The sequence below is a fragment of the Gouania willdenowi genome, chromosome 7, assembly GCF_900634775.1.
Source record: "Gouania willdenowi chromosome 7, fGouWil2.1, whole genome shotgun sequence".
Classification (NCBI taxonomy): Eukaryota; Metazoa; Chordata; class Actinopteri; order Blenniiformes; family Gobiesocidae; genus Gouania; species Gouania willdenowi.
This window is the reverse complement of record NC_041050.1, coordinates 32,625,052-32,637,869: the sequence shown is the minus strand read 5'-3', so window position 1 is coordinate 32,637,869 and position 12,818 is coordinate 32,625,052. Positions and strand designations below refer to the sequence as shown.

Sequence of the window (12,818 nt, the reverse complement as noted above, 5' to 3'; positions counted from 1 at the left end):
TTAGAACACACTCAGAAATCTATGAAACTGTGCTTTTCATGTTCTAAGAAGTAGTGAAAGCAGTGACTCCATATAATGTGTTATTTCCTAAAAAAAAACAACAATAATATGAATAAACTAATCATTTAAAAACAAATTCGTACATTTTTGACTGTTCTAATTGACTTAACCTAATTGTCATTAATCTCATCTACCTACTTTATTCTATATAGGGTTATTTGGAACCTAACAACAACGTTTTTGAATATTTGGAAACAAGAGTTGAAGTTAATTCTACAGGGACTTTATGGTTTGAGACAGAAGTGCTGACAACTTTGAGTGCTGCTCAACTTAAAATTTTAACTCAAATATTTAGAAAACGATACAATCAAAACTAAACATAATGACGTAATTGGGTATTTCGTGGAAAAAACAACACTTTAATTTTAACAATATGCATTTTACATCAAGCAAACACCCTGAATTCATTGGAAATATATATTTAGTGCTTTATGTCACTCAGGTGCACAAAACAAAAGGACAAATAAAATGTAAAATCGTGTTTTCCAACAATAAAACAAACATATTTTCAAAGTTTCTAAATTAAATATTCAAAAACATTCAGTTTTAAACAAAACAAGAGTCACTCTGCACTATCATGACTCAGTAACTCGTCTATCATGACTCAGTAACCCGTAAATGCTGGTTTAGACCATGAGGCTTTTGTTGCCACATAAAGGACGTCTAACAACTTCATTATCATCAACTTTGGCATGAAATATTAAACACTGACACGGGAAATATTGGGTAAACAACTTTTGTAGAAAGTGAACAAGTCTGTTGGCAAGCAGCAATAACTGGAACAATCTGTGACGTCATTGTGAACGTGGAACAGGTCTGTGAACATGGGTCAGTGATCTGTCAGTTTAAAGGACTCCCACACTGGTCCTCTACTGACCATGTCCCTGTCCCTGTCCCCCACAGGCGGGGAACTGTTGGTAGCTGAGGGCCACGGACCCGGAGCCTCCCTCGGGACTCATCGGGAGACTCACCTCTCCGGAGACACACCCTTTCTGGGGCACCAGGAACGGTGGGGGTCGGGGGTAGCAGGCTCCATAGTGGAAGTGCACTGGGGGACCGTAGGAGGCGCTGAACTCGGGGGTCATGCTGAAGGGGTTCCCGGTGAGTGCAGGAGGAGGTGGCTGGTACGCGCATGCCTGGCACAGACACCACGAGCCGCTACACGTTGGGTGCACGTACAGGGAGTGCGGGTAGTCCACGGGGGGCCCGGTTAGGTAGGGCCCGGCCCCACACGGAGGTCTGTAGTGTCTCCTCACCCTGCTGCGCCGCTTGTAGTCCCCTTTCGCGAACATGTCCTCAAACGCAGGGTCCAGCATCCAGTAGTTCCCCTTGCGGTCCCCTCCGCTCTCTCTGGGGACCTTGAAGAAGCACTCGTTGAGGGATAAATTGTGTCTGATACTGTTTTTCCAGCCCTGCTGACCACTCTGGTAGAACGGGAACTTAGAGGCTATGTAGTGGTAGATTCCTCTCAGGGTTTGTCTCTGGTCCCGGCTTTCTTTGATGGCCATGGCGATGAGGGCCACGTACGAGTAGGGCGGTTTCTGCGGCTCCTCCACACCTTGGGGCTCCTCTGAGGTGGTGGGGGTGTTGGAGCTGATGTCCAGGAGCTGAACCTTCTGATCTCCATCCATAGCGCAGGTCTGAGTGTGCGTCTCTGCGGGGCTGAGCGCTGCTGAGTGCCGCAGTCCTGTGCCGGTCTCCAGGTAGTGTCACCCCACCCACAGGTGCAGGGCGCAGATGGTACTATGGCTCTTTCATCTCACCGTGGTTCTCACGCTGTTTGTGCTTTACTTGTTGATGTGATGAGGTTACACTTAGACTTAGATCTACTATCAGTAAACCTCTTTGAAGTGCTGTGGTTTTGGAGGCTGTTCAGCTATGACATTATGATGATCACTTACAAACACATTCTCAATTAATACAGATAAACTGATTAATGCATTTTGGTGATTTGCTTTGACATGTCATATAAAGCAACAAAACAAGATAAATATAATTTGATTAATACTACTTAATTACTAGATGACTAAATTATTCTAACTTATCTGTTGACCGGTATGGCTTTCTTTTTTGCATAGAAAATATTAGGGATGTATCAACATGAAAAGACTGTCCAAAACCGAGAACAAAAAAACACCGGAATAAATTATTATGCAAATTATGATTCCCATTGCAGTTATGGCTCTGAATGTGTACTTACATCACTAAAATTAAATGATTGCAATTGTATAAATTAATATTATAGCTTGAAAGAATAAATCAATTAAACATGTGTAAATATTTTTTTTTGCACCGACATTCTAGCAATGCATAACATGCAATAAAATGAATAAAGGTTAAATCTTAATCACACTCGTACATTAAATAATATTCTACAGCCCTGTAACTGACTGAGCTGCTGAAAGAGAGTCCAATGAAATATGTTCTCTCATTAAAACACATTTAAGTCACATAGATGCACACGCTGTGTGTGTGTTTCCATGCACTCCAAGTACTATAACACTATAATAAATATGTATAACTCAATGCGCTATAACAGATTATAATAGATATTGAAGAACTCTAAACAAATCAAAATCCCATATTAACACAATGCACTACTGCATAACCAAATCATTTGATAAGTTTCTCATCAAAAAATACAGATGACACAAATGCACTCACATGTTTGCTATCATTAAGCAGTCATGTTTTAGTAATAATCATCAGGTATATATATATATATATATATATATATATATATATATATATATATATATATATATAGTATCTACAAGCTCTTCATGGTTGCTATTGAAGTAAAAGGGCAGGAATAAGTTTCAATTTAAGTGTACATTTTCGGACAAATTAGCTTTGATTGTTGTGTAATAGTGATGCCCCGTAATACAACTTTTTCACTTCCGATACAATACCAATATTGCAGCCTTGAATGTTGGCAGATATCGATCTGATGCGATATCAGCACGAATAATACATACTTTATTACTTATTTTGTAGTGTGGAATGTTAAAAAAGCCTTGATCAAGTAATGTTACTCAAACAGAGAACAATAGTCAGCAACAGAGGTATGAGAAAAACTGACCCATTTATTATTAACCAACTGGTTACATACATTTTAACCTTCAACATAATATCTACAGTATTCTACAATTTAATAAATATAATATCATATATATCGGAGATTTTAGATGCTGTCCAATAAAATCCGATATTCTTTTTCTGGCTGATATCCGACCGATATCTGATATCAATATCAGATCGGGACACCTCTATTGTATATATATGTGTATTATATTTGTACATTTGTATATCCAACTATCCATTTTCACACTTTTATCAGGGTTGCGGGGGTCTGCTGATGCCTATTGCCGGCTCACACTGGGCGCTAGGCGGGGGTACACCCTGGACAGGGTGCCAGTCCATCGCTGGGCAACACATACACAGACAACCACTCACACTCACATTCACTCCTACGGGCAATTTAGAAACTCATTAACCTTACAGTCATGTTTTGGGTTTGTGGGAGGAAGCCGGAGTACTCGGAGGAAACCCACGCAGCATGGGGAGAACATTACATTTCTATATTTGTATTATTATTATTTATCTTATTTATTTTTTGTACAGTAATGTGTGCACTTGTGTTTAATCCTTATTTAATTAATAGTGTTTTACTTAATTATGTACGTTTTCTTTCTTTTTTTAGTGTTTATTCTTTTTATTTGAAATATTTCTTGAGCCTGTGTAAAGAAAGTATTTCCCCCCGAGATAAATAAAGCATTACTGATTATGAAATGTTATTTCCCTTTAGCTGTCACAATGTTGTTTTTTTTTAAATTAAATTAAATTAAATTAAATTAAATTTAATTACATTTTTACCAAACATGTGTGATTGCAATAATAATAATAATACTTTCTAAATAGGCTTAAAAAACTAAGAATAGCTAAACATTCAATTGTAACTATATTTTAACTTGATGACTTTAATTTGTATTTACAAGTAAACTATAAGGTTTTACTTCTTGGCTTTTATTTACAATTAGTGTTTTCAAATTTCATTGTCTGCACTGATTTTTTTCTAATCCATCAAGATATCAGTGGAAAGAGCCACACACACACACACACACACGCGCACACGTGCACACACGCACACACGATCTTGATCTTACATGCCATCATACCTCGAATACCTTTTACGCACAGAGCACATAGATAAACATAGATAAACATAGATAAACATAGAGCTGCAGTAGTGTAGAACAGCAACCGCTTTCAAAAGGTCATGTGACTCCACACCTTTGCTTTGACTCTTCCTTTAGGCTGATCAGGGACTGATGGTGTGTGACGGTGTCCTCTGACTGTCACTCCAGACTAGTCAAAAGATCAACATTACCACACACAATACGGATCATAAATGAAAATATTTTCAATCTCAAAAACAACAAATGGAAACTTCTCGAATTAATATGGAAGATCTGTTGTGAATTTATGAAAATAAAAAAAAAGGTTTTTGGTAGTCTTTTGTAAAATCCGAAACAAAAAACGTTGCAAAATGTGTGAAGAGGTTGATCACAAAGAGCTCTGAGTTCAGATATTACTAACAACATCACTTGCTTCCGTAGACTTTTTACAGTAAGTACAGTAGTTATATCAGGAACCAGTCCCAGGCCTTTGCTGGGATCACCACAAGACCATCTTCACTTTGGTAGCAGCAGAACAACAAGTCACATCAAAGTCCAAGCCCTTCAAAACAATTCAAACACACTTCAGCTCATGCACATTTGCCTCTGATCTATCTTATGGTATTTATTATTAGGGATGCACCCAAATAAAAATTCACCAAAAATAAGAAAACCAAGACCAAAAACCAAAACACAGGACGAATATATTATGCAAATTATTAGTCCCATTGGCATTCATGGCTCTGAATGTGTATTAACTTCACTAAAATGAAAACATTGCAATTGTATAAATGAGTATTAAGGCTTCAAAGAATAAATCAATTAAACATATGTATTCAACATTGACAGTCAAACAATTCACAGTATAATATATATATGTATATATATATGTATATATATATATATATATATATATATATATATATATATATATATATATTGTTTTAACTTGACCTCACTCATACATTAAATAATATTGTACAGGCCCAGCTGCTGAAATACTTTTATATACCAACTGAACCATGATGTGTTGATTTCAACTAACTTAAACATATATACTTAGTGCATAAACCCATAGAAGGCAGACGGGGAAATTACCAAAGTTTCCTACCAACCCAATACTAAACAAAAATCTGTAACAGTTGACCAGGAATCCATCTTATCCCAATATGAATGTATGCCATGTCATGTTTGGCTGTGAATATAATTGAGCTACTGTCCAAACTAAGGTTTTACATTTTTCATTCAACGTGTATCTAATGACGCAATTGTTGATGGACTCCCAAAGTAAAAAGGGTGGCTTTCAGGTGCAAAACAGATGAATAACAGTCATAATCAACTCCTAATTACCAAAGCCAAGTTTGTCCAAGATAAGCTGACCTCAGTGTAACCTGTGCAGATTCACAATGACACAATGTCAAAACCTGTACTTCACATTTTAAAATATCAATTTTAAAACCGACGCATGAGACTTATTTTGCATCTTGCTGACAAAAAAACAACAACAAACAAGGCTAAAGCTGATGTACTGTACATGCTATGCTGTAGCTTGTTTAGCTGTTTCTTTGTTGATAATGCACCTGTTGCCACGTACGTCCGACGTTTAAGAGTTTATGTGTCTGTGTGCTTGTTCGTCCTGGTTGTATGAATGTTATGTTTTGTTAGGAACACAGTCAAATATTAGACATGTTCCTCATAGTCATAACACTTGCATAACTATTGAAATGCTTTTCACAAGGAAGAATCAGTTTATTTTCTTGATTGATACTTACATTACTGTATACAGTAAAAAAAAAAGGCTGTCAGCAGCCGTATGTGTATCATTCCTATAAGAGCAGACCAAGTTATTCCTATAGATAATGTAATCTACCGTATATCTAAAGCAGTTTTTAAGAACTTATCTGATTACGTCTTTAAAAACTACTTTTACGGGATTTTTTGCACCGATGCTCATTTATAATATCTTCTTAGAAGTTCACATCGTCTTGATTTGGTTATGCTTATGGTTCCATTCAAAGATTTTAATTAATTTCATAATTAATTTAATTGATTTGTCATTAAAGTTTTTTTTTAAACTTTACAAACATTTTATTTAGTTATTTAACAGGAATAGTGTACGTTAATATCAATACTGAAAAATGTACCAGATTTACTGTATGCAAAAGGCTATTTTTCATCTGCAGTCCCTGGACAGAATGTTCAATTGTCACCCTAAAAGAATTATTAAGAAATTACACAAATTACAGGAATTATAAAGTTAAAAATAAACAGTGAAAAATGCAACTACATAATAACATATAACACTTTTATTTACATATAAAAAACCAACAGCATTTGAGAAAAAAGACACCAGATGTTAAAACACACAAATTCATTAAATAAAACATTAAACAGTCACCAATTGGTAACCAAAAAGTTACCAATCTTCTATACCTGCTTAAGCTGTTCAATGAGACATGGCAAGCATTTTCCTGATGTCTTTTTTTTAAAAAAAATAAATACATATAAAATAGATAGAATTAAATAGATATAGTACAATATATACAGAATATACTTCTTTAACTGGAGAAAAATCATACATCACTACACCTGCTCTGTATACAATAGCCTACTATAATTCCTATATTAATAAATATTAGTATATGTGAGCTCTATTTGTGCTCTGAATCATGTCCTTTTGATTCATTGATCAACATGTAATTTATCAACAGCTAGATGTCTGGTAGTTTTATTAAATGTGATGCTTTGGGACAAAGGGATATGGCTTCCTTCAAGAACCTAGAAATGAATGAACTGTGGATCTGTCACATTGAGTAGTTATTCTAAGTATTAGTCAGTAGGTGGCAGCAAACTCTCGCTTTACGAAGCTAGAAAACTAAAGGATTGAGCAGAGAAAGCATGTCAAACATAAAGAACAGGATCAATGAAATGAATAAGAAGAAAAAAGATCTACAAATGCATCCTGTATTACAGGCACTCAAACATTACATTCAGTCTTTTTCTTTTTAAATTATTCTTTCTTTTAACTTTAAATGATTGATCAAATCAAATAATTATTTCATGTCTGGAGATAAAGGTATATTTTTTTTAATTCACATTGTTAATGCCTGCTTAATGCATTTACTTTTTCCTAAGGTATTTTTTTTATTAGGTGTTCTATGAGAAATAATTAATTCCTTCAGTAGAGCTTTAAACATGTTTCACTGCACACACCAATGACAATTAAAGTAAAACTTTATTTTAACACAAATACAATTTTCCAGAAAATAGCCCAAGTGTAAATAATGTGTCTTTATACATAAGTGTACGTATACACATTTAAACATATATTATTGTTGTGGGATCCATATTTTTAAGAAATGTAGGTTGACATACATACTCAGATGCTTTGTCAGGTCTCTCATCTATTGCTGAAATGTTGGAGCAAATGTTTATTGTATTTAAATGAAATAATTATCCCCGTACCCGCCACAGTGTGCAATGCATTTACTTTTTCACTTTAATGTCTCACTCCTATCATTTTAGTCCTAATAGTCAACTTGAAATATGACACAATAGTATTCTATGCTTATAGGTAGCTAAAAAATACTAGCCTCCTGATGGACCATTTTCACTTGTTCTACGAATAAATAATGAGAAAGAAAGCAGTTTGCAAATTTTTTTAGAATTCATTGTCGTGTTTCTCTGACTTTGGGTGAAGTGTTATCAATTATTTTACAATATATGTGGTGATTTTGGCAAAAGTCATCAGTTTTATGTATTCTGCTTTTTAGAAAATGTTTATGCTTTTTTTTGGCAAACTTTTGCCAAAGTTAATGAGAATTATTTTTCCTGAATCGTTTGGTTTAGTTCATGCATGACTTGCCCCCCCAAAAAAGAAATACATAAAATGACTCAAAATGTACACAAAATGGCTCCAAAAACATGCAGAAATTACATCAAAATACACGACAACAGAAACACACAAAAATAATCCAAAAACATTCAAAATTACACTAAAATATACAAAAGAACAACAAAAATACACAAAATGACAACATAAATACACAGAATTACTACAAAAATACTGTAAATACCAGAGAATGAAAACGAAAATACACAAAATGACTTAATAAAACACTTAAAAACAGCAAAAACACTCAGAATGACTTCAGAAATACACAAAATGACACAAAACCCCACAAAAGGTAACAAAGACATATACAGAAATACACATAACGAGTACAAAAATAACAGAAAAACACACAAAATGAATTATAGCACACACAAAACAGCAAAAACACACACAGAAGGACTTTAAAAACACACCAAACAACATAAAAAAACACTCCAAAAACCGCACAGTTCTTTACTTGTATTGATGGTCAGATTGGTCATTATTCTCAATGCTCACATGAATATTCATAGTGTAACCCTCGGATAACATTTAAACACAAACTGTGAAGTTACTGCGTTGGCTTGGTGTTGAATGATGCACTGCTTTGCGAATTAAACGGAGAACAGCAAATCATCAATGCAAATGTCATGTTTTGAATAATGACCTTAAACATCCAAATATGAACTTAAGTTGCCCTGAATGCCTTCATGTGATGATACACAGCCGAGTTCAACCCAACAGAGAAATCATCAAAACAAGTAGCTCTTCTTTGGACTGGAACAAAGGAGAGGGTTTTGCCCCGTACATGGATTCATGTCTGAAAACAGCTCAGTGCCTGTTGAATGTTTTTTGTTTCGCACAGTGGCGACCACATAGTTCAAATGCTCTTTGACTCTGTGAGAAGATTGGTAAACAACATTCATGTGTTGAACCTGGTGGCCCCCCCATTTGTTTCATGCCAACACATTTCACTCCAAATAACTTTGAAGTGAAAGACAAAAAGAGGAAAATGTATCCCTGGGGTCTTTGGAATTCATGTGAGGTACCACAAAAACACAACACTTCATCAGGGGCACCATTCAGCATGCTGATCAGCAATATATGGGGAAATTTAAATGAGAGGCATTGTGTGCGGGAGAAGCCAAGGAGATTTGTCTTGTCCGCGGCCCCTACGTCCATTTTAATATCTTCTCAAGAGTGACTTTGATGTGGGTATGATTAAAAACAAAGACGCAAGGCTGGATTCAGCTCCACTGGAGAAAAGGATTGTGAGATGCGTGGGTGGGAAGGGGGGGTGTTGGGGGGGGGGGGAGCAGGTTCATAAGAGTGCACAAGAAAGTCACATTTTAGCAATAGTGTATCAATCTACCAAGGAAAGGAAGGGAGGGAATGGAGGACACTGGGAGCTGCAGCCTATAGAAAAGCCCCCCATCTCTCCTGCTGGGATCTGCTCCGTTCCTATCTCACTGGGTACAATAGTAGTGGATGAGATCCCCCACCCCATGACCCCAGGAAGCCCCCAACTGTCCTCCATGTGCTAGAGCAATGCTGACAGCCTGGACCACAGACCTAAGCATATGGGGGCCAGACCAAGGGGTCTGCTGGCCAATGTGCTCCAAAGCTGGACCTCCTGTGACCATTTGCTCTACACAGACATAAACTTTAGAGGGCTCACTGAGTTGATATGTGCATACTTTGATTATCATTTTAGGCCAAACTCTTTACTACAATGAACTTTTCCCCTCAGCTTTAATGAACTACATTTATTATATATGAAATGATCAAAAGCAAGTCATTTTAGGTGAAAGTAGACCCCCAAAACTGGAGCAAATCCTTACCTTTTTTCTTTAAAGACAAAAACAAACTTTGCCACGTCTGCATATAACACTGTATAATATTTTTGCCACATCTATGCATGTTTTGTTCTTGCAAAAAAAGTAGTAGTAAACCAGACTTTATTAGAAGAAAAAAACATAAGAAAAGGGGGGGGGGCAGCATTACAGGGGGGAAATACAAGGGAAAGGGAGTTTGGGAGGGTAACAAAAAGAGGAATAATAGCAGGGCCATATTTGGTTGTACCTATAGGTAAGGCTGTGCAATTAATCAAAATTCGAATACGATTATGATTTTGATTATTAAATTACATTTCATTTGCTAAATAAAACAAACTTCCACGATTTAGGATATCTATAAAGAATAAAGCTTGGCACAAGAAAAAACAATTATCAATACTAACTTTGAGTTGTTTAATGGATGCGCGTGCAAGCTCCTCAGCCCCGCCCCTAACAAAGCTAAAGCTAAAGCTAAGGCTAGCCTGCAGGCCAACACGAGGAGTTGTTGTTGAAACATGGCAGGAGAAACACAGCAAAAACGCTTAGTAAACAAACAAAGCAAGTCAAATTCTCTTATATAGAAACACTTTGGGTTTGATAATGAAATCCTATAGAGCAAAGACACATCATGTGCAATAATTAGTTTGTTTTGTGCAAAAGTGAACATACTTGATTTTGGTATCTGAAGGTTTTTATTTATGTTTAAAGAACATATTTCGCATTGTTTTGTACAGTAAATAAATAACTTTTTGGTTGACAAATAATCATTTGAATGATTGTCATTTCAATTATGAAATAATAAAATATTTTTGTACTATTATGTTTACCTATAGGTACATGTTTATTAAGCCTTGGGACACTGGTTAGAAAGACCCAATCCTGAAATGATGCCCCAGATTTCTACACCCTTTTATTACTGAGGCGTTAAGCATGAATAACATCAATCCTTTCCATCCAGTTGTAATAATACAACTGTACATGCTTTATTTCATTACTTTGTGTGTTGTAATAATTATTTCATGCAGAAGTTACTTAAATTGAAGCTTTATGAGTAAAAGCAAAATAATTATTTAACAGGTCAAATTGAGTTATGAGATGGACTTAAAATGAGTTTTCTCTATTGGTGGCCCAGTAAATTAGATAAACTGGAGTCTCTAAATTGGCCATAGGACTGATATGATGAGTGTGTGACTGTCTGTCTATTTTTTCTATCCTTCAAAGAGAAATAAATGAACCACTTGTAAACAAGCCACAAATAGGCTCAAATTGTGCAACAGAAATAAGAAGAAAAGCGCAAATTCTATTACATACATTCACAAGCCAACATTAATACTGTGCACGAGAACACTTTTCAGTGAGAGCTTTAGATTTTTGGCCCGTCCTCGACCCTCTAATTCTGCTGCAAATTAATGTTGACTCATGGCAGAATATGCATTCTGATGCTAATGGAAGCTTTAACTACTTAACCACACAACTCCCAGTCTCCATGCAGCTCCACTCACCCTTATCCCAGTGTGTGTGAGAGAGGGGGGGAAAGAGGAAAGTGAATGCAGGAGTAAAGAATCTTTGTGAACATTGTTGTAGTTTGGACTATTCTTTCTGTGGAGAAATACACTTCATTTTTGAATAATTAGAACTTTAAAAGTGTAGTAAATTAAGGGCATTTGCCTTGTCCTGTGTGCATTGTGCATGTCTTGTTGATTTACAGTTAATATGTTATCAATCCGGGTATACTGTATTTGTGTATTCCAGGTGTGTTTTGGTTGAGTCAGGGGGTCACCAGTTAGCACCGTGACCTCTAATACGAAGGGGATGCTTCCCTGCTTGGCTTGACCAGGCCACAGTTCTGGGGCAAGGACAGGTGGTGATTAGAACGGCTGTAATCCCATCCATGAATATCCCACGAGTTGGAAGACAGGGAGAGAAAAGAGAAGGTGGGTGATGGAGGAAAGAAAAAGAAAAGGAGACAGACTGGACAACACAGCGAGAGAAAGGGCGAGGCTCTTTAGCGCAGTCTGTGAGCCGCGCTTCAGAGCGGATGTGTTAACAGTTTCAGGCTCAATGGAGGGAGAAATCCCCACAAAGGGAGGTGTACAAATATTGTGGGAAATCCGTCCGCTCTTTAATATTTCATGAAGGCCCACAATCTATTCATGGGACTCCATTCCTTTGGAGGGGCCCACATTCAGGCTCACTCCGCAGGCTCAATGGGCAGCTCTTAATTGAGTGCCCGCTCATTCTTTGCCTCCCTGGTAGATTGTTCCTTATGAAAGCCCCTGCCTCTTCATCCTCCTCTTCTTCTCCCTGAGAGTGGCCAAAGAAAAGGGGGCATGCCTTGCTGGTGGTGCATGTGGGAGGGTGAAAAAAGTAAAGCGCAAGGAGGCGATGTGGATCAAATATGATAATAGGCCAAGAGGGGATGGTAGTGCGAACACAAGTGGGGGGTGTGTGCGAATGCTTGTGGTGGGTGACCGAGGGAGGGGGTTGCATTCCTCTAGATGGCGGGAGCGTGCGTTGTAACAGTAACTGGCCACGATTACGTGATGTTTTTTAATTCCGAATTATTTATTCCGAATTAAATCATTCGGAATTAAAATGTTCTGTTTCGTGTTTCCATGGAAAACAGGTTAATTCCGCTTTCGGTCTGGGGGTTGGGAAGGCTCTGATTGGACAGTGGGAGAACGTGACGTATCACGTCTATCAGGGAAAACACACAACAAACCTCTTATTGTCGGCTATAACACAGAACACCACACATGAGAACTGTTTTCACTTTTATATTGATTGTAGTTTTGAAGCAGCAGCTCAACAATAACACAGGGTTTCAGTTTGGACTGCTGAGTGGAAGAGAGATAGGAACTCATCACCGGT

At 36.9% G+C, this 12,818-nt stretch overlaps 1 protein-coding gene across 1 annotated transcript; it reads right to left on the bottom strand.

Moving 5' to 3' along the window:
- Nucleotides 1–929: 929 nt before the first annotated feature.
- Nucleotides 930–1,747, bottom strand: foxl2l (forkhead box L2-like). Its single transcript, XM_028453647.1, has one exon. The coding sequence runs from the start codon at nucleotides 1,689–1,691 to the stop codon at nucleotides 930–932; it is 762 nt and encodes a 253-aa protein (XP_028309448.1). The 5' UTR covers nucleotides 1,692–1,747.
- Between the last annotated feature and the right edge of the window lie 11,071 nt (nucleotides 1,748–12,818).